Source organism: Cololabis saira, chromosome 2, assembly GCF_033807715.1.
Source record: "Cololabis saira isolate AMF1-May2022 chromosome 2, fColSai1.1, whole genome shotgun sequence".
NCBI classification, from domain to species: Eukaryota; Metazoa; Chordata; class Actinopteri; order Beloniformes; family Belonidae; genus Cololabis; species Cololabis saira.
Window position 1 is genome coordinate 35,628,378 of NC_084588.1, and position 23,711 is coordinate 35,652,088.

General features: G+C 41.2%; 1 protein-coding gene across 1 annotated transcript in view; it reads right to left on the reverse strand.

Moving 5' to 3' along the window:
• Nucleotides 1-23,711, reverse strand: part of LOC133463077 (CUB and sushi domain-containing protein 1-like) — a 604,241-nt gene that overhangs the window by 125,204 nt on the left and 455,326 nt on the right. The window contains exons 33-36 of the mRNA XM_061744534.1: nt 3,396-3,512; nt 3,153-3,266; nt 1,190-1,285; nt 878-1,081 (exon numbers count right to left, since the gene is read on the reverse strand). Coding sequence (XP_061600518.1) covers nt 878-1,081; nt 1,190-1,285; nt 3,153-3,266; nt 3,396-3,512 — 531 coding nt within the window. The remainder of the gene's footprint in view (nt 1-877; nt 1,082-1,189; nt 1,286-3,152; nt 3,267-3,395; nt 3,513-23,711) is intronic.

Consider the following 23,711-nt stretch of genomic DNA (forward strand, 5'->3'; position numbering starts at 1 on the left):
TATAATTAAATTATACAGTAAAACTGGAGACATTTCTGTAAGCTGAAGGGCAACGCTCATTTGGGATAAACTGAAGTGAAGTGGAAAACACTCCTGTGCTGTGATGAATCAAGATATTCTCGATTTCTCGATTCTTCTTTTCTAAACCACAACCTCAAGCTAAAGAGGCATGTTATAGAGTATAGTTCAAAAGCCACCTATGGTACTTGCACATCAGTGCAAGTACCATCATGTAGAGCACATTGACAAGGTGCTCGTACATCTCTGAAGTCACCATCGAGGTGAAACACAATAGAAGTGTCAGGTTTTGGAGCAACACTTCCATTTACACATCTTTTTCATGTAGTAACTGTATTATTTCAGCAAGAATAAATACATAAAGGTGGATTCATATTCTGCTCATAGTTTTATGTATGTGCAGAATTGGTTTGTTGCAAAAGAAAGTGAAGAAAGGTTTCCCTGCCATAAAGACTGGAAAATATTTGGCAAAATATGTAAAAATTTGACAAAAATGGGACTGATATTACATGAAGTTTTAAAACAGCTTGAATTCCTTGTCTAGCCAAAATGGGAGAACATTTTACCTAAAATCATGTTATTTCCAAACCTTTACAGGATGCTTTTATAACAAAAGGTGGAAATCAAATGTCTCACTGGAGTGAAATTGAAAGTAAATAAACTTTCAAAGAAAAATAAAACATTTCAAAGTTTAGAATTTGATTCCTAAACTTTTTCTGGTACTATTTTGAAATTAACTATGGGGTGGAATTTTGACTTCATTTTCTTAGGTAACATTATAGTAATCCACTTTACTTTTGAACCTGAAGAAGTTACCTGGTTACACTGATGCTGCATTCTTCACGCTTGCTTGTCTTACCTATACAGCTCGGTGTTGTTGCATTCCATTGTGCAAGGGCGCCTGGGACTGCCTGGCACCGCATTGCACTGGATCCTTTCAACAGATATCCTGGACTGCACTCAAAGCGGACCACAGAGCCTGCTGAGAACTCTGAACCGATTCTTCTGCCATACCGTGGTTCTGGCACTGAACTGCACTGGCTGTCACTGGTCCGGGGCACAGCTTCAACAACGATACAATTAAACGTTGAACTGAATGTGATTTGTGTTATTATTTGTAAATGTGTTAAATAAAAACTTTTTTTATAGAAGCAAACACAGTCAGAGTTACCTTGGTAGACAAAATGAAAGCCTCTAGCTGACTGGCCACTCTTTGCGTTGAACCGAAGCATGATTTGATTCGAAGTTGCAAGCGGTAAGGTCTCTCCTGTGTCAATGACAAACATGTACACACAAATGCATGCAATGATTTTAACAATGACTTTTTATGCCAAAACAATAGCTGCAATGACTCTTAAAACCTTTTTTCTTTTACACAAAACTGCAAAAACTTGAGACCGAGAAGATAACGGCAAAAACATATGGTGCCATATCAACACAAATGTACGGAGCCCCTCTGGTGACATTTGAAAAAAATAAAATAATGCGTGGCCACGCATTAATAACTCGTGGCCACGAGATAATCAATGCGCGGCCACGAGTTATTAATGCGTGGCCACGCATTATTTTATTTTTTTCAAATGTCACCAGAGGGGCTCCGTATAAATGTGCACACACCAACATAAACTGTTGGTTCCATGCTCAACACACATTTCCCTAACCACACGTTCATCTGTAATGGCTTCTTACGTTCTTAACTTTGCACTGAGCAGGGATTCTCCTCTGTGTCTGACTTGTGTTAAATGCAGATTTTCCAGGATTGATAATGTAGCCAGCATTCACACCAACTCACAGGCATTTACTAACAGATTTATATGCAAACACACACACAAGCACAGGAAGTAACAGTGATAAATGAGGAAAACATGGCCTGGTGTGGTTGACATTTAGAACCATCATTAGCCGCATCAAGATGTGTGTGTATGAGCACATTTGTGTTTGTGTGCAAAGATAATGAGGCAGTTAGGTAGAGCAATGCACAAGAAAGCTGTTTGTCCCTGTGTGTGCGTGTATGTGTGTGTGTGCATGTATGTAAGTGGATATGTACTGTATGGTTACAGGCATGCATATGGTACAAACGAATGATGGCTATAGCGTTATGTTATTTTTTGATGCTTGATGTGTTTCAGCTTTCTTTATTCGCATCAAAACAGGAAACTCAAATGAGCTTTATATAATGCTGAAAACAGGCCTAAATCTTATTAAACTGTCTCTATTTCCTGAGAAATAAGTTTAAGGGGAGCTGGACACTGAACAACATAACCTAATTGGAAGCACCATTCATCTGATAAAAAGTAATATATTAAGGTCCAAAAGTCTACACAAAATCAGAAATCTACACTGCAACATAAAAACAAAGATGAATACTCCAAGTAACCATGACATCTATCTGCATATACTCGCCCAAGGGGGAAGTGGCTGAATAACATTTCTGTCAAGGACTGTACGTGTGAAACACAAAGTCATCATTGCAGGGAAAAATACAATATAAAGAGACGTGACATCAACAGAAGGAAACTGTCATTTCTAGACGGCTTTTGTGGCGTTGTGGCCTGAGCACACAAAACCGACATGAAAGTAAACTCTAAGGCCATGGCATCAGATTCTGCCAACAGGCGCGTTAATCGATACTTTTTATATTTCATTTTTCATACTTTGTGAACTACATTGATTTTGCCACATCGGTCAATCTTCATTCATGTGTTACTGTGCAGTGATTCAAAATATTACCAAGCTGGAATGACCCAAAGCGGAAAGTTAAGGGAACCCATGGAGGGCTGTGTTACGGATTGCTCCTGTACTGTATATTGCATGGCCCCAGTGAGACTCCTTCAGCTGCTGATTTCTTCTTGTAAAGATAACCCTTAATGGATTTTCACCACATACATCACTGTCAAATAAATTGCGATAACTACGACCAGGGCTGTGTTCTACAGCCACCGAGAGGTGCTTTCTTAAAGATTTCATTATTTTCCTTTTTTAAAAGATAAGTTCAGGAATGCAAAGTAGAAGGAAATATACAATGTTAAAACTGCACTGCTGTCTGTTAAGTCATAGTAAGTGAAATAAGACTAAACACAATTTCCTGCATGACCACATCAAATTATCTCAGCCACGTGTGATGCTAGACTCACCTGAATGTGACCCAGCCAAGGAGCTGAGCAATCGAGCATTGTCGTTGGCTCCATCAAACAGCTCCACCGAGTCATTCATTGCTGTCTGGAAAACGGCAAACTGACCAAACACCACTGAGAAAAAGAAAATATATACATAAATATCATAAAAATGATTAAATACATAAATAATCCTTTTGTTTTTTTTGTTTGTTTCATGACAGTATATCATGTAAAGACATATGGTTTCACCGATGTTCTTACCAAACTGTGGGGACACAGTGATGTAATACGAGCACGTCTGTCTTGTAGTGTAGTTTAAAGGATAGTTTGGAGACAAAACAACCCCCTCTGACCCACCATACTGTCCTCCACATGGGGCTATTGACAAAAAGATGTAATTGTTAGTCTTTCAATTTAAAAATATTTCAATGAAATGCACAAATGTTACACGCTGTAAAATAATAAATGCTTATTGCTAAACCCTCCTTAATCTGTTTTCTTATGCATTTAGCTCACAGAAGGTCAGATGCTACCACACATGCATGATTAATACGAGTCCTGAAGAACATAGTGCCTCTTTACTCAGATAAATCCTTTGGGAAATCAGTGTCCCTATCTTCTGTGTGCACATTTATTTAGCCAAAGAATGTGCAAATGATGGCATGATAACAGCGCAGGTCCCCCGAAACTGATAATGTTCAAATTATCTGCAAGTCTTACGTGTGAAAAATGATTCACTATTTCAGAGTAAATGTGAATTTGAGCACGTTAGATGCTCACACAAGTCATATAATTTAACCTTAAATGCATTTGATCTAAGCATCTAAGCAGGGAGCAGGTGGGCACGTTTTCAAAAAGGCAAGAGAGAACGCAGCTATGAAGTGGTAACAGAATGAGTAAAACCGGACCTTCTGAATGTGTTAAGCTCACACTGGTGCTCACTAAGATGGTCAATACTACTAATTAGCACTTTGATGGACTTTATTCCACAACAGAAAAACAAGACGGGGAACTTGCTACCACTACATTGTATTTAAAAAAAAAAAAAAAAAAAAAGATTTCTGGCCAACAACAATCCAATATTTATCAGTTTCTTTTTTCAATATCTTTGAAGTTTTGAGTAAACTACGTATAGATTTTGTAGTACTTGAAATGATGATATGGAAAGCACAAATCCATTATTGTGACTGCCGTAATTACTGAGATTATTCAAAGATGCACTGTTGCGCTCGAGTAAAGGTGATTTAAAGCTTGCTACACCACTTGTGAATGTCATGTCAAAGCAACACTTGGAAAGTTGAAAGCAAACAGCCAAAAGCCAAAACCCAAACTCGAAATCAGTGTAGTGCCCTTAAAGCTGCTTGTAAAATCTATTATTGCTAATCTATTATGTAGCCCAGGGTGAAGTGTTCACTCTTTGCTTTTTAACTGAAGAAAGTGGTTTATTCAGTAGAGGAAAAACTAGAAGATCAGTCACTGCACTGCAGAGTAGGGACGCACATGCACTAATATGGACACGGTAGCTGCCACAATAGTTGTGAGCAGAGATTATGAGAAACGCAAGGCTCTGGTGAGAACATAATTATACCACTAAATATTCATTTTGCTAAAAGTTGGGGCTTCAAACACATGTACCTAAAGAAATCAGTTAAGATAACTGCATCTCATTCAGAACTCGGCTGCTTGATTCCTCACTAAGACCAAAAAAGTGGACCACATCAGTCCAGCTCTGAGGTCTTTGCACTGGCTGTCTGTCCATCAGAAGATAGACGTTAAAGTTCTGATGCTGGTCTATAAAGCTCTGAATGGTCTAGGACCAAAATACATCAGTGACCTCCTGATCCAGTATGAACCTTCCAGACCCCTCAGGTCATCAGGATCTGGTTTATCAGTTACCAGAGTCAGAGCCAGACATGCTGCATTCAGTTTCTATGCTCCACATGTCTGGAACAAAATCACAAAACACGCAGGAAGCCTCAGATCCCTGAAACACTCAGTTTATCTAAACCCAGGTTGAAGACACACCTGTTCTCCGCTGCATTTGAATAAAACTCCAAATCTGCGCTGTTACTTTTAAGCTTGAGTTTCAAAACTTTATTATATTTCAACTGCTGTTTTTATCTAATGTTACTCTCTCTCTCTCTCTCTCTCTCATTTTCTCTCTCTCTCTCTCTCTCTCTCTCTCTCTCTCCAAATCATGCATTATTTTTCTATGTGATGATGTTTAAATGTCTATGTAAACTTTGAATCACTTTGTTGCTGAAATGTGCTATACTAATAAACTTGCCTTGCCTTTTAAAATGACACTGCAGTGATCAAATTTAAGCAATACAATTAAATATGTACAATATTTAAGATTGGTGTGATGTTTTCTTCCTGGCAACAGTTGGAGGAATAGAACAGATTGAAAAGCTACTACGTGGTAGCTGTACTTTTGTTGCAGAGGTTTTATCCCGTTACCTTTTCACATATGGGATACGCTTCAGCTGGTTTGATGTCTTCTCACTTGAACAAAACATGATGAAAATCCGGTCAATCCTTAGCCTGTCTGCTTAGGTTGTGCATGAACGCAGACACATCTCACACTCGCAGTGTATGGCTGGTAGTGCACTTTCATGCATTGGTATGTTCTGCAGGCGTACTTAGACTTGGTTTTTGTTTAAAATTGATCAAATTCTCTAATATTTTCTGGGCATCCCCTACTTTACCTTCAGTTCTCAGCTGCAGCAGTGGATTTGCTCATGGGCCAACGAATCTAATCCTTTTTTCTCTCATTCAATTTTTATTGAATTTTCTTAGATACAAAACAACACATACAAACATACAAACACAGCCCCCCCACCCCCCACCCCACCATGATGAAATTGTGCATTGTTTAACATTGTTAATCCTTGCTGACGACAGTTCCAAATATGCAACATTCAAGAAACTCCGAAGCCAATGAGTTATGGAGATGTCATAAGAAGGCTTCCAACGTTGGACTATGATCTTTTTGGCTGCTGTCAGTCCAGCCAGCCAAATTGTGCGTGATTTTCCTGTTAGAGATAGTTTGGATTCGTCATTCAAAACTCATTTGAGTTGTTGTCATGTAAAGCGTCTTTGAGTGCCCAGAAAAGCGCTATATAAATAAAATGTATTATTATTATTATTATTAAAAGATGTACAAAGGGGTTCATTGGCAGTTGTATTCCCACTAAGTCACTTAAAGTTCTTATAACCTTCCCCCGGAATTCCCAAATCCCCGGCCACTCCCATACAACATGAACAAACGAGCCCAAGGTTCCAGGGGTGCAGAATGGGAAATACGGATCATCTGTTAATCCCATTCAATGTCTGATTGCAGGTGTTACATATGCTCTATGACAAAATTTCAAGTGTGTGTATTGGTGGTTTGGGTTACTGGAAGCACCAGTTACGTTGCTCCAAATTGTATCCCAGTCAAGATCCCGCTGTAATTCCCCTACATCTCTGTCCCATGCTCTCATTCCTGCCGAGGGTGAATATTTTGTAGAGTTAATCCGTCTAGGAGCATCCTGCAACCAGCCTAGAATGGGATGACTTTTTAATTCTGCTCCCCAGGGAACTCTATAGACCTTACATGCAGACCTCAGTCGAAAATAAAAGAAAAGAGAATGCTTATCAATTCCGTATTGAGAGATCAAATCTAATCCTTCTTGTTCAGAGGATATTTTAAACATACGATTATGTGAGTGTTATTGTCTGATCATGATACTACTGAAAGACAGCTCTCAGAAACATTCACCTGGATAAATAAAGGTTAAGGCAAATAAATATGCAACTTATCGCAAAACCTCACTGTTTTGCACACAAACTTTGCATATTCCCTGGTGATGCTCTGCCAGACCGGCGCTGTACTGCGGCCAGCTTCATTTAACGCTTGCCTCCTGGAAGTATGATATAGATGAAATGAGGTCAGATGACTGAAACTGGCAGAAGCACTTCACTTAGTTTGGCCAGAAGATGCAGCCTGATGTGGATGTCAACAACTTAAAGTTGCAAGCTTTTCAGCTCTGCCACCATTGTTTCACTAAAATCACCTTGTAGGATACAAGGAAAACATGCACAGAAACACACACAGATACTAAGTACTAAAACCATATAATTATAGTAACTAATATAACAAGAAACTTTGCTGACGCTGGTTTCCAAACTAGGGCTGAACGATTAATTGCATTTGCGATAATATCGCGATGTGATAAAACGAGATTTTCAAACCGCAAAGGCTGCGATTTGACCAGTCACGTGATCTGGTCACGTTGCCGGCAGGGAAAAAAAGTCAACAGTGCCGCATGTCCGCCTGTAACCTACTGTTTCTACCATGGCCTCAGTATTAGGGCTCGGCCAGGCAGGGCTTTATAGATATATGGGCTTTATACATTTATTAAATATATGACCGCGGAGTCGGCGTGGCGAGGAACCGGGCGCCGGCGGACAGTGGAGCCGCGCTGTGAAGCCTGAATTATGGTTCCGCGTTAAATCGACGCAGAGCTTACGCCGTAGGGTACGCGGTAGGCTACGGCGTAGGTGTACGCGGCGTCGCGCGCCGTACGTACTGCGTACCCTGCGTTGGTGTAACGCGGAACCATAAATCAGCTTTAAACCACACCTGCAGCCCGTCGGAGGAGAGCGGGGCTGCGAGTTCATTGCTGGTTGGTTTTGTTAACTCTGAGCTTTGTTGGTTTGTTTGTTAGTTTGCTGGTGGGTTTTTTTCCATGTGATTTTTGAGTTATTTGTGAAGAAGTTCTGAGTTTCCTGTGAGGAAGTTTTTTTGTTCCCTGTGGGAGTTTTTCTGTGTTTTTCTATTAAACTACGCCTCGTTTTGGCTAAAGTTTAACCCGGTTTGGTGTCGTGCGATTGGGTTAGAGGTAAAGCCAGTACTCGAGTTGTAAAAAAAAAAAAAATCAGGGGGCATGGTGGATTTTATCATATGGGGACAGATAATTTGTGCTGATTACAAATAATATAATATATTACAAATAATAGCAGTGACCAAAACAGCTGCAGAAATACTGCAGGAATGACATAGCAGCAGTTAAATGCAGCCTTCTGTAAGCTTTAAATATCCACTGGGCTTACATCAAATACATCAAAACACAACAATAAAAACACTTTTCTGAACTTATCAATATGACTCTGTCCTTTACAGGATAAGTAAAATGGATCACTGCAAAAACTCACAATCTTAACAAGAATATTTGTCTTATTTCTAGTTAAAATGTCTAATTTTAGTACAAAAAATCTCATTACACTTAAAACAAGACTCATCACTGGAAAAAACAACAATTTTCAGCTGTTTACAGTAGATTTTCAATTAAAATAAGTAGAAAAATCTGCCAGTGGAACAAGATTTTTTTACTTGTAATGAGAAGATAAAAAAAAGATTTTTCTACTTATTTCTAGTGAAAATTTACTTGAAACAGGTGAAAATTGTCAAATAAGTTATTTTTCTGGTAATGACTAAATGTTGAAATAGCAGTAAAACTACATTAATTGATGAAATGACATAAGAGATGGAAAGGGGGGATGGCAGTTTTACAGGGGGGATGATTTGGACCGTTTTTATTTCAGGGGGGATGCCATCCCCCTCATCCCCCCTCAACTTCAGTACTGGGTAAAGCCACAGATTTGTTTTCTTTATTGTTGTAATCTGTGCTTTAAATAAATCTGACATTGTTTATTATAAAACAGACCAATTTATTGCTTGTGTAGTTGAAAAATACATGAGAACAGGACCTTGAAAAAATAATCGCATATTAAATCGCAATCGCAATATTGAGGAAAAAAATCGCAATTAGATTATTTTCAAAAATCGTTCAGCCCTATTCCAAACAGTTACATCCTCTTTGCTGATTCACTGTGAGATCTGCTGTATCACAGAACTGCTATTTCAAAATACATAACCAACAGCCACAAGCAACAGACTCCAAAAAATAGCTCCATCCATCTTTAGCATCCTCAAGAGAGTGGCAAAACCTTGTGTGTGAACAGTATGTGGGCGTGTGCACACTTACGCTGCAGGTTAGGGAGGCGGAGGTCACTGACACTTGTGTAAGTGTCTTCAAATGTGTGTACAAAACAGTAGCAGGAAACACATTGGTCAATGTCATCCTCCTCAACACTGCATGTGTGTGTTGTTTCTTTTATCCCTCCTTCTCTCACCCCATTTGGCTTCTGCTGTTCTTATGTCTCATTCTGGTTGCAGGAGAGCGGACCTCTGTTGGTCAGTTCCAGTATCCGCCAACAGCATTAGTTGTGATCCCGACCAGATTATAATTATCATCACCTCCCTGCATGCTGAAAATGTGTGAATATATGATTGCAAAGACTGAAGCTACTCTATGAGACATGGGACCGCGCTTAGTGAAATAATATGCTGCCTAGGTCAAGGGTCTGTCCACGACATTAACAAGGGAGGATGTGGGTTTATGTGTGGGATCATAAACTCTAAACATTATTAGCGTTGACAATCCCCTTAAAAATAATCTTGAGGTTAATTCCCTCGAACAAATAATTCAGCATTCCACAGCCTGTGGAAACTCTGAATAAGAGTCTCAAAACACCTACCAAAGAGGGTTCAAATACTTTCCAGTTTTCCAGTGGGGCAGTTTTGAGCCTTTGAGAAGATATCTTCATTTCAATTCACTTTAATTTAACTCAGTGTCTTGATCAATTCCCAAAGGAAATCATATTGTTGAAGAATAAATAATAAAACATAGAAAAAGAACAAATTATTACATGCAGGGACATCACAGAAAGTCATTCTTATGGCACTTTTCCACTAGTACCTACTCAGCTCATCTCAGCTCAGCTCGATTCAACTTGGCCCAGTTTCTTTTCCATAACAATTCAGCACCTGGAGCAGAAGTAGGCGGGTTGGAGCGAAGCTGCTGTGACGTATTTGATTGTGTGACACAAACGAAGAAGACAACAACACTAAAGATGTATGTGGCAGGGTGGAGGATTGGGCGTGGTCTGCGGGGGAGCAGCGCACAGGTGGTGCAGGTTGGATCAGCTGATTGGGCACATCACAATCTCTCCTCCCTGCCTGGGTATTTAAAGAGTGGGCTGAGTGTGCTTAGAGGGCTGTAAGAGGGTGATGACACAGAGCTGCTGGAGACCCGGAGACGACGACGGCTGCTGCTGCGAATGCGTCTTTGTACGTGTCTGGGGACGAACAAAAACCACATGTCCTCATTCCTGTCGGCTGACCCCGGTAGCACGAGTTGGCTACAAAGTAGAGCCTGGAGGAGATGATATATGTGCTGCTGGGTCTGTGGCTTGTGTTTGATATCAAGTTAAAAAATGAGAGTGAGAGAAGCTTCAAGTGGCAACGCTTTTTAACTTTTATTAGTTTGTCTCGGTGCTGCTGAAAAGTCGGTTGGTAGCCGCGAGCAGCTATGAAGTGACAAAGCTCCTGGTGGATCTTATCGCCCGTCTAGATCCCTTTTTAATTCTCTCCTCAGCCACCAGGTTTATGAACATCTGCACCTCAGAGTTGGATCACCAAACAGACTTTTGCGCTGCCATTGCCTGTCGGATAAGATGAACAAGAATCCGCGAGTCGCTCTTTCACTGATTTCCGTTGGAAAAACGCCAAACCGAGTGGAGGCGAGCCGAGCCGGGCTGAGTAGGTACTAGTGGAAAAGCGCCATTATAGGTTGTGTCTGTCCTTGGGAATGACTTCCTTTAACTGTGCATATTACAGGGAACGTGAAAAAGCCACTTTGGTGTAGACTTGTCACTTTTCCAGTTCAGGTTTGCCCGCAAACACTTGGAGCAAGGCAACTGGACTTTTTTTTTTAATTTTGTTGTTGAAGAAGTTCCCCCTTCCATCCAGAAGGCACTGGTTTGGAGTTTCGAGCTTGTAAAATATGCAAATTACTGACGTCCCATCACCCCGTGGGTCCTTAGAGTCTTTTGTCTACTGCCACATCTGGTTTTGGTCACATGAAATGTGGTGCAAATGGTTGTGAAACCACCTGGGTAGGAGACCGTGCGTTAGTGGAGTTGGTTTCTCCGATGTAAAGGTCTGTGCACTCCTCACTGCTCTTTACTGCTTATACAGCGCTGCTCAGTTTCTGTTTGGATCTGTTTTGTCTTTCGGGTGAACCAGTTTTTCTCTGAGTGTGGTGTTAGTTTGAAGCAGACAGGTGTGTTGTGTTCAGAGTTTCTCAGACACTCCTACCACATTATGGAATAACAACATTTGTGCTCCTCTTTTTCTTTTCCTCTCTTTTTTTCTTTGCTGTGGGATTTTTTCCATATTTCTTGGTTGACTAGACAAAGATATATATATATATATATATATATATATATATATATATAGGTTTGAAGTGGTGTCTTAATGTGTGCCTGCTTATCTTCTTTTTCCTGTGTCTTACTAGAATATATACTCTGACCTCCAGAACCGTCTCCAGCACAAGTTCAGGTACATTTCCAGGTATATGCAGCAGTCTACCTCCAGTCTACCCCTTCCACCTCTACTCCTAGATTGTATGTTTTCTGTATTTATTGCATGTCTATAATATGGTACTGTATATCATATATTTTACGACTGGGCTTGTATTCTCATGACTCTAGTTCAGTAAATACGCAAACAAAAAAAACAACAAAGTACTGCAAAACTTTGCAGTTTCAGTTATTTGCAGGGCGGCTGTACACCCACCCACTCACTTTCCACCGCTCAGCTCCTATCCCCCTCTACTGAACTTTCTGCTCGTTTCCTGAAGCATCATAGTAATAACCCCTTTTTCTTTCTTCTCCTCCCAATCCCGTGCAGTGATATTGATTGGTATTTTTGGGATTGATTTTTGTGTTGTTGCAGTCAAACCCTCGGGTCTAGAGGTCTCGTCTTGATCTACCCACAATCCCCTTGTGGTACTGCTCAAGGCTCAGGTGTCAGCCTTAACAAGAGCCTCCACACATATGCTTTGATCACTCATGCCCTCTCTCTCTCGAACGCACACAAATAGATGCAGAAAATGCTATGCAAGTCACTCTTTTCCTCTCACGCATCCACGTTCTTTGATCATCCACACACGTACACAACACGTTTGTATTCATACTTCTCACTATTAGCATCTACTTCTACTTTCCTCCCTCATAAAATTACAAACACATATGACAGTTAGAGTACAGGAAAAGGTTTTTAAAATGTCTGAAACTTTTAAAGATGTGTCTCGTTTTTTTTTTCAGGGCTTAAAATAAAGCAGCAGTTACAGTGACTTCAACTTTTCTGTGCGTCGGTTTAATCCCGACAATCCCCACAAACTTCTTCAGTGAGCATAAAATCATATACCAAATAATAAACTTGTATGTTTCTCTTTTCACATTTATTTAATTGACTTAGCCCTTAATGTCCGATCTCTAATTTTACTGTAGCGTGATTGTTGTTCCTCACCTGTAAGTCACTTTGGATAAAAGCATCTGCGAAATAAGCAAATGCCACTGTAACTCATTTTATTTAAAGAACAGAAAAGGAATTAACAAAAAAAAACCTTTAAACAAGAACAAACTCATTTTCTATTTACCGTCTATTTATTTGCAAGACTTTCTCAAAAATTGCATGACGGATCAATGTATAGAAGACATATTGGTCAGAATGAGTCACTTTAAAGTATTACATTTCAAAACTTGCTTAGTGTGAATATTCTTTACCTTCTAGTGTATAGTGGCAAAATGGACACTAGTTGGCTGTTAATGAAAAAGTAGCCAGCAATCTTGGCAAAAAAGTTGGGGACAAATAGTGGAATTAAAAGTCCAGTATGTACCATGTAAGCACATCCAAACTGGGAAAGTGCAATCACCACAATACTGTCATCTACTTGAAAACCACGATCCAGTCACTGTTTAGTTGGTCCCTACTGGCCTACATGTCTATGCAACAAGTTGTAACGATGGGGATGCTGACTTGTCGCATTTTTGGATATAAACTGTTTGATTGTAACTTTTGAAAGCATTAAAACTAGGGCTGTCAGTTTAGCGCGTTAAAAGTATTCTATGCAACAAATCCCTGATTTTGGAAAGCTAGCAAGATTTGAAAGAGGCACCTCTAAGCCCCGCCCATTCGGTCCGAATGAAACGGATTAGTCCAGGACCAGAGGCTTGGCAGGAAGGGAAAGAACCAATCAGATGCCTTCATTTTAAACAACGCCCGCCCGCCCTGTCCCATGCGCGCACTCGCTTCCAGCCCCCCCGTGTCCACTTCCCACGGGTCCTCCTGGGCTCACAGTGTCCCAGTGTAACCCCCCTCTGTCCCCTCTGCCACGGACCCCAGTATGTAGTTATTATGTAGTTATTTCCAGAGCAGCTCGGCCCCCGCTGTGTGGGTGAGCGGGGAGCAGAGCCGTTAGTCCGGGCTGCTGTTGCAGGACTCTCTGCCCAGCAGCAGCCCGCGGGGACACGTGAAGAGCCGCAGCAGCTCCGGCTCGGAAGCAGTATGGGGGTCCGTGGGGATGGAGGCGTCTCCATCCCGGCGAGAGCGGAGAGCGCCGGTGCGGCTGGCGGAGCGCTGCGGTGCCGTGCAGGCTCTGTTGCCACAGCTACGGCGTAGCCTACGGCGTAGCCGTGGCTCTAGAGCCTGCAGCGCACCGCAGCGCTCCGCCAGCCGCACCGGCGCTCTCCGCTCTCGCCGGGATGGAGACGGCGGTGGGCAGGATGCACGTTTGGGTGGACACAGCCCACCCCTGCCCCCCCCCCCCTAAAACCGGCCTCGCTTACAGGTGAATGAGACATGGGGTAGTTTTGTTGAAAATGTGCTGTCCAAAATGTCCTGGAAAACTGAACTCCTGCAAATGCGCGTTCCCCAAAGTTTGTGGGGGCGTGGCTTTGGACGGAGCGCTGACGGGAAGGGGGGGAGGGGGCGGGGCTTAGATGAGGGGGCGGGGCTTAGAGGAGGTGCCACTTTCAAAATTCTTGCTAGCTCTCCCAAATCAGGGAGAATACCTTTAATTAGATTAATTAATTACACTGCTAATTAACGCGTTATGAAAATTAACACAATTAATTATGAGTGACAAAATGCACAATTATTTTAAATTTGGCCCATTGAGGGACCCGTAGGCCACTTCGCAGTGGCAGGTCACATCCCATCTGCGTTGCTAGTCAAACAAAGCAGGGTGACAACAGACTTGGATGCGACTCAGGGGAGCGAAGCGAAGCAAATCTTTGCTAGGGGCTTTGAACGGCAAGTCTATGTATAAAAAGAAAAAAGACGGGACTATCAACAAGAACGCTGTGATTTGTACATTTTGTAAAAAATAATTTTCCTATCACCGGAGCTGCTCCAGCTTGAATTGTCATATAAAGCTAAACAGGTACTAGTACTTGAATTGCTGTATTGAGTCAGCTTTAGTTTTAATTTTGAATTGAGAGTCCCCTTAAGTGCCTATTTGAGACTCAGCCTTATTTTATTTCTGAATTTTATTTACTTAACTGTATTTGTATTGCATTTTTGAATAATGCACCTGGCCTAATTGGTTTGCTGATGTACTTGAGCTTTTTCTTTTGAATTTCATTTATGAAACACACTTCACCAATAAAAATGTGGATTTCAAATCTTCTCTTCTTGGTGTATTCAATTGATTAGTCATGCACTGCAATTTTGCAATGTCCTAGAATTCAAATACTTTATTTGGGGACCTTTAGCAGATATGAGATTAAAATGTGATTAATTAGATTAATTAATTATAAATCCTGTAATTAATTAGATACATTTTTTTAATCGCCTGACAGCACTAATTACAACACATTGTGAGTTATGATTATTATTTTGCCTCTTTTCCAATAAATACCATAAAATCTCAAATTATGGAACTTTGACAATGTTCATGGTAAAGACTATAACTGGACATTCGTATAATATGAGAGCGTTAAACCCAGTGACTTCTGTTTTATTAATTAGTGTAACATTTTAACCTACTTATTTATTTTGTTAGGAAGGAATAAGACGTTCTAGCTTATTACCTTCAGATGTTGAAAATTAAAAGTCTGCCAGGAGCATGATAGTTTATGGCCTCTGAGCCACTGGACAGCTTTTAATCTTAATTGACTGTGAAGAAAATTTTGAGTGTCATTAAAGAGGCTCTATGGAGTCTTTCTAAACACACAAACATTGAGTTTACGCTATGTTACTCACTCATAATTGCATTGCAAGTATCCATATGTGACTGAATTTATTTCCTTGATTTAAATCCAGCATTGATTTAAAACCAAGTTTATTAATAAACTATTGCTGCATAAAAATAAACTGAATTAAAGTAAAATAAACTGAATTCAATATGTTTAATTAGAACTGAATCATCCTGCATATCTCCACTTCCCTGTTTTTGATTGTTTACAGTATAAACTGTGTATGTTGCTGCTTCACTACTGTCTGTGCGTCAGTGCAGCCTAATGAGGGAAGAACAGATATTGCATCAACTGTTTGTGAATTGTCTTTTATGTGCAGAACAAAAAGACAAAAAAAACAAACAAACAAAAACTGAGACACTTAATAATAAAGGTCTTCATATTACTTTTCATGGAAGCCTTTTAGTGAAGAAAAACACGAACTGAAATCCAGAAGAACATTGTCGCATCGAGGCATAATTAAAAGGAAATGTAGATGTTACCAAAGAAGAAAGGTTTTCTAACCGACCGAGACAACCCTGAAAAAAACATAATAAAAGCACAGACAAGCACTCATCACGCTAATGGCTCTTGGGTCAAAAAGAGCGATTCTTGAAAAAATTATCTGATTTTATTCCAGTTTATTTATGATCCACTAACAGATGACGAGCTAAATAAACAGACCAGAAAAGTAAAAAACACAAACACAAAAAACAGTAACATATCCACCTGTCAAATTGATATTAACACACATGAACTGCACTCTAATAAAATTCTCTGTTCTTCTATATCAAATGGTCATAAAATTGATCTTTATCAAGTTCAGAAGTACAGACATGCTGCTAGTGGCTCTTATTGCTGTAATCACTTGTTTCACTAAATAAAAGATGTGTCAGTGCTGCTTTGATTTAATAACAGAATAAAGTTAATTTGATAGATATACTTTAAAATGTTGGCCTGCATAAAGTTCTAGAGAAAATTTGGGTGAACCTTTTTTATTTTAACTAAGCTTTTAGTAACAATATACCTATACTGTATGAACAAAAACACAAAGCATAGTTTTGAAAGACTTGGAAATGTATCCCTCAATAGAGTTGAGCTGTTAAGGCCCAGTAGCATCAAAGCAGTCTAAAATTATGATACTCCCACCACCACGCCTTCATTTTGTAAATCATAAAAAAACATAATTCTAGATCTGAGCTTTGTAGAGTTATAGCTAGACCTGCAGTATCGCAATTTCCAGCGCTGAAATAGAATCAGGCTGATGCAACTAGCTTCTGTTGGTTATATCGAAAGAACTGCAACTTATTAGTTCCTTCTTTCTTGCCACTGTGTGCATGAGTGGTGTGCTGTCATTTGTGTTCGCATGTAAGAGTGTTTGTGTATCTGAAGACTGCCTCTAGGCGGCACTCTTTTATAGTCTCTCAATTTACCTCTGTGTACACACACACACACACACACACACACACACACACACACACACACACACACACACACACACACACACACACACACACACACACACACACACACACACACACACACACACACACACACACACAACCCTATCAACAGTCACAGAGAATTCCTTCTTTCTCGCACCAGCTCTTAGTTACCATGGAAACCAATAAAAGAGCGGATTGAGATGGGAGATCTTTGCGGGTGTGTGTGTGTCTGTGGGTGTGTGTGTGTCTGTGTATCAGAGAAAGAGTGAGTGAAAGCAAAAGGGCTGATAGAAATAGAGAGGAATGGTAAGAGCAAAATACAAAGTAAATCAGACACAGACAGAGGAGGTGGGAGGAAGGTGTGCACAGAAAAGAAATAAAAGTGGGAGGCAGTAGTTATGGAGAAAAAGATGGAGGAGGAGACAGAGGTTTGTGTGAGAAGGGATTAAAGGGAGGTAGAGAGGAGATGGAAGGAGTGTAAGTGGAAATGTATTATTTAAAGAGGTCTCACCCTGTCTAATGAGTTTGGTCTAAAAGCCCCAGGAGCTGCCGAAAGATAGAGACAGACAGAGAGGCTGACAAACTTCCCTAACTATGTGGTGAGAAAATTCACTGTGCAAGAGTCGGGGGAGTAAGAGAGCAAGACTTCTCGGAAGGACAGGATTGACTAAAATTTTCTATTTTGACTTTGTGAACTGTGTCTAAGTGTAGGTGACAGAAACCTTAGCATATCTTAAGATGTCTTTGGATAACTGGAAGAGCAGGAAGGAATTAAAAATAAAAACCATGTATGTGTGTGTGTGTGTGTGTGTGTGTGTGTGTGTGTGTGTGTGTGTGTGTGTGTGTGTGTGTGTGTGTGTGTGTGTGTGTGTGTGTGTGTGAGTAAACAAAGTACAGAACTGATCTGTTGAGGATCCAAGTTAATATTGTTTAAGTCGGGTGAATTAAGGACTTAAAGAAAAAAATAGAAACTGAAACTGATAATTTTTGATTTATTTTTTAGCCTATATATATATTGGAGTATTAACTTATTCTACTCTTTTTTTCTGCCTGGCAGTTTGATGTATTATTAAAGTGCATTAGAATTAAAATGGTCATACTTTAATTTTCTTAATTATAGTACGAACCTGGAACAAGGCAAATACTACAGACATTAATTAATTACTTCCTGAATAGGACTTGAGAGCTTTAGTTTTTTGATTTGATAGAGGATTTTGTGCTCTTCTACTAATAGCCTTCAAAGGGGTGGGTAAAAAGTAAAATGAAAAAAAAGAAAAGGGAAATCAATAATTGGCTTCCTTACCATCGTGGTGAAAGACATCCAAGTGTCACACTGAGTCAACTTCAGTTACCGAATAAATAACCAAAAACTGGAAATGCTATGCTGAATCTAAGGTCAGTGAAGCATTTACAATAAATGGATGACTAAATTAAGTCTTTATAGACTTCCTTAATTTCCATCATCGGGTGACTGAAGCAAACTGCAACTATAGGCTCGCTGACAATATATTCATGAGCCCCTTTCCGGAAAGGCGCAAAATCAGATCTCCTCTTTTTCTATCTTCCGGGGCAGACAAAAAGGCGTGTAAGAGAATAGACCGTTACCAAAATTACACAAACAAGTGGAAATTTCTACCGGCTTTCTGATCATGTTGGATGTACGTGTGTGATACCTTCACAGAGATGTGGAAGAAAACAAAATAAACTTTTGTCTGCACTATAAATTATATCATCATTATTGTTATTATTGTTACTCACTCTAGTAATTTAACAATGTTGAATTGGGGAGATACAGCACTGGGAAAAAAAAGTCTTGTTTTGTAGCAGACGATGAAATCAGGGGCTACATTATGGTTCGATTCAAACTGATTTAGAACAGTTGAATGAATGCGACTGGAAACACACCCTTACACGTCCAGGAAAGTATGACTTCACCCGGCATCAGGCCAAATAATTGATCACTATTATTTTTGATTTTGTGGCGCACCAGGTTATAAGGTGCGTGAAAAAGGGTGGTTGGTGGCTGGTAAGTCAAACTTTATTCAACTCATTCACAATAACTCAGAATATCGTTCAGTTGTAACAAATACTCACATTTTAAATAATTCGTCTTCCACAAATCTTGGATGCTGGTTATGGGACCGACTTTTGTACAACATCCCTGTGTGAGCTGAATAGTCTGACAAGTGGAGCAGCTTCAAAACTTACAAAAGTCGCACTAAAACATTTTGACAGATTTTTGAGCGCAGTGTACCACATAAAACGAGGTCAGTAAGCACAACAACATGCATACATAAGGTGCACCTGATTACAGGGCGCAATGCCGATTTTTGAGAAAATGTAATGATTCTAAGTATGCTTTATAGTGCGGAAAATACAGTAAATATATATATATAGCACATTTACCTGTGAAAATTGGCAGCAATTTGAAATACATGTTGTTGAGAGAGAAAATGAGATGGAATGACTTGATGAGCCCTTATTTTATTGATGTCTTAATAATTACTGTTTAAAATTGTCAGTATGTTTACCACTTCTTTATCTTGCTCACTTTCATCCATAACCGCCTGTATGTAGTGCCTCTCAAACGTTATTAAACAGAGCTTTCACAGGAGTATTTTTAGGTGGAGTTATAGATAAGTGTAACTGATAAGTATATAAACTGCTGAAAAAATAAAGGGGACACTTAAATAACACAATGTAACTCCAAGTCCACCACAATGAGAAATCAAACTGTCTATTTAGGAAGCAACACTGATTGACAATCAATTTCACATGGTGTTGTGCAAATGGAATAGACAACAGGTGGAAAATATAGGCAATAGGCTACACACCTCAATAAATGAGTGGTTCTGCAGGTGGTGACTGCAGACCACTTCTCAGTACCTATGCTTTCTGGCTGATGCTTTGGTCACTTTTGAATGCAGGCGATGATTTTACGCTAGTGCAGTGGTCCTCAACCTTTTTTCAGTGATGTACCCCCTGTGAAATATTTTTTCAGGCAAGTACCCCCTAACCAGCGCAAAGCACTTTTGGTTGTAAAAAAAAAGACCTAAAACAGAGCACTGTGCCATCAGTAACTGATTTATTAAACATATAAATATTGCTGCTATGCTTCAACCACGACTCCATCGTTGGTCCAAGTGATTGACAGGTGAAGCCAGGTGGCATTTGACAGGTTAGGTGGAACCATCCTGGTGTGGGGGATACTCTGGGGTTTTAGGATAATAAGTTGAATAGCCTACTCCTGAAGATAAAATTAATTTTATGAATTTAGACTTATATTTTCCTCAATTATTTATTAAATATTTATTTTTAAAGGATTTTTGCATGGATGCTACTTTTTAAATATATGTATATTTTAAAATGTCACGTAACCCCTGTAGTGCCTTCACGTACCCCCAGGGGTACGCGTACCCCCATTTGAGAACCACATTTGAGAACCACTGCTCTAGTGGTAGCATGAGACGGAGTCTACAACCCACACAAGTGGCTCAGGTATTGCACCTCATCCAAGAAGGCACATCGATGTGAACTGTGGAAAAAAGGTTAGCTGTGTCTGTCAGCGTAGTGTTCAGAGCATGGAGGCACTACCAGGAGACAGGCCAGTATATCAGGAAATGTGGAGGAGGCCGTAGGAGGGCAAAAACCCTGCAGCAGGACCGCTACCTCCACTTTTGTGCAAGGAGGAACAGGAGGAGCACGGCCAGAGCCCTGCGAAATGACCTCCAGCAGGCCACAATTGTGCACGTGTCTGCTCAGACAGTCAAAAACAGACTCAATGAAGGTGGCATGAGGGCCAGACGTCCACAGGTGGGGGTTGTGCTTACAGCCCAACACCGTGCAGGATGTTTGACATTTGCCAGAGAACACCAAGATCTGCAACTTCACCACTGGCGTCCTGTGGTCTTCACAGATGAAAGAAGGTTCACACTGAGTACATGTGACAGAAGTGGCACAGTCTGGAGACGCCGTGGAGAACGTCCTGCTGCCTGCAACATCCTCCAGCATGACTGGTTTGGCAGTGGGTCAGTAATGGTGTGGGGCGGCCTTCTTTTGGGGGGCGGGGTCGCACAGGCCTCCGTGTGCTCGTCAGAAGTAGCCTGACTGCCATTAGGTACTGAGGTGAGCCCACCACCAGAGACAACCTGCTGGTTGGCTCTGGGTTCCTTCTAATACAAGACAATGCTAGACCTCATGTGGCTGGAATGTGTCAGCAGTTCCTACAAGACAAAGGCGTTGATGCTATGGACTGGCCTGCCTGTTCCCCAGACTTAAATCCTACTGAGCACATCTGGAACATCATGTCTCGCTTCGTCTACCAACGCCATGTTGCACCACAGTTCAGAAGTTGGCGGATGCTTTAGTCCAGGTCTGGGAGGAGATCCCTCAGGAGAATATCCGCCACCTCATCAGGAGCATGTCCAGGTGTTGTTAGGAGGTCATACAGGCACGTGGAGGCCACACACACTACTGAGCCTTATTTTGACGTGTTTTAAGGACATTACATCAAAGCCTATTCATCGATTTCATGTGACGTCACACAGTACTCGCAGCGCCATCTTTAGGACCGACTTTCAGCATGCCGTCTATCTGTTGTGCCGTGGGATGCGACAACAATAAGTCTAAAAAAACGGGATTGACCTTTTATCAGTGCTTTAAGTGGGCCGTGGGATATTGTGATGTTTAAATGTTCTTCTATTTTCTTCCTGTCACTCGTGTTGAAAGCCGGTTGAAAGCGCTGTAGGAAACAGTCATGATGAGGAACGGCTGATCCAGTTAGTTGAAATGAGAAGTTATCTATGATTCCTCCTCATTTCACCACAAAAACCACAATAAAGTGGCAGAAATAAATAATATCCTATTATTATATAGGTCCCAGAACATCGGACGGGAGGGAGAGAAAAGGTCCTGTAAGTGGGGGGGAAAAAAAACATTTAATAACTGCGTGTGGTGACGCAATCAAACAGCGAACAGCGTGGAATGAGCGGCGTGTTCGTGGTGTTAAATGCAGCCAGCATGTCAGCATGTCAGATCATTACTGAGATGTGGGAAAAAAGCAGAGGACACGAGAATAGATCCAGGCTGAGTTGGATTTGGGAGAGCCGCTTGGTGATGGAGACGTCATGGGACGCACCGCGCAGGAGATCGGGAGCGCAAGATGAACATTTGCATTAATAATATAATAAATCATATTTTATATTTTATGTTTTAATAAAGTTTTATGGTGACATGATGATATGCTTTTACTTTCTAGAGTAGTAACGTTACTGAAAAAGTGAACTGCCTTCTTACTTTTCATTACATAAACGTATCCTGTGCAGGCAATTCAATGCTGATGCTATTCATCACCAGACTGTCACTTACCTTTCCTGTTACCACGAACATTTTTTTGGCCTCCACATGATGAAGTTTGGCATCTTTAACCCATCATGATGTGAAGTAGCGGTAAGCTTTGGTACTTTAAAAGCTTTGAGAGCTTTGCCGGTGTATGGAGAAGGATTGTGGACCAGGTAGATATATATGTCCGCAAACGACAAATCTGGCAGGTTTTTGGCAGACTGGAGTGGAGTCAGTAATTGATTAGATATTATATACGGATCGAAACCTAAAGTGTCAATTTTCTGTAGATACCATTGCTGTTCTTCGGGAGTTAAGTGAGTTATTAGGTGAGACGTCATATTGGCTGCGCGACGGAAAGGTCCTCGGTCGGTCCTCAAGATGGCGCTGACAACAAAAAATGTCACGTGACTGAAACCCATGAATAGTGTGTTTTTCCACTTTAATTTTGGGTGTGACTCCAAACCACACCTCCATGGGTTGTTCAATTTGATTTTCAAATTTCATTTCTGTGTGACTTTGTCAGTCCATTCAACCGTGTACATAAACTATTTAATGAAAATATTTAATTCATTCAGAACTGGGATGTCTTATTTTTGTGTTCTCTTTATTTTTTTTGAGCAGTGTATTTTTGTGTATGTATTGAAATTCTTTATCCATTGAAATTCTTTATCCATTTGTCTTTATCCATTTGTCTGTTCGTGGACTTCAGCTCTGCTTTCAATACCATCATCCCATCTCTGCTCCAGGACAAGCTCTCCCAGCTGAACGTGCCTGACTCCACCTGCAGGTGGATCACTGACTTCCTGTCTGACAGGAAGCAGTGGGTGAAGCTGGGGAAACATGTCTCTATCAGCATGTCTGTATCAGCACCGGATCCCCTCAAGGCTGCGTTCTCTCTCCTCTACTCTTCTCCCTGTACACAAACAGCTGCACCTCCAGCCATCAGTCTGTCAAGCTCCTGAAGTTTGCGGACGACACCACCCTCATTGGACTCATCTCTGATGGTGATGAGTCCGCCTACAGGTGGGAGGTGGACCAGCTGGTGACCTGGTGCGGTCAGAACAATCTAAAGCTCAACGCTCTAAAGACAGTGGAGATCATAGTGGACTACAGGAGGAACGCAGCCCCACCTGCCCCCCTCACCCTGTGTGACTCCCCAGCAGACACGGTGGAGTCCTACCGCTTCCTGGGGACCATCATCACCCAGGACCTCAAGTGGGAGCTGAACATCACCTCCCTCACCAAAAAAAGCACAGCAGAGGATGTACTTCCTGCGGCAGCTGAAGAAATTCAACCTGCCAAAGACAATGATGGTGCAGTTTTACACGGCCATCATTGAGTCCATCCTCACCTCCTCCATCACCGTCTGGTACGCTGCTGCCACTGTGAAGGACAGGAGCAGGCTGCAGCGTCTCATCCGCTCTGCAGAGAAGGTGATTGGCTGCAATCTCCCATCTTTCCAGGACCTGCACGCCTCCAGGACCCTGAAGCGTGCAGGAAAGATTGCAGCAGACCCCTCCCACCCCGGACACAAACTGTTTCAGACTCTTCCCTCTGGCAGGAGGCTGCGCTCCATCAGGACCAAAACCTCACGCCACAGTTTTTTCCCGTCTGCAGCTGCCCTCGTCAACAAGGCCCCGATCCCCCCTCCCCCCCGACT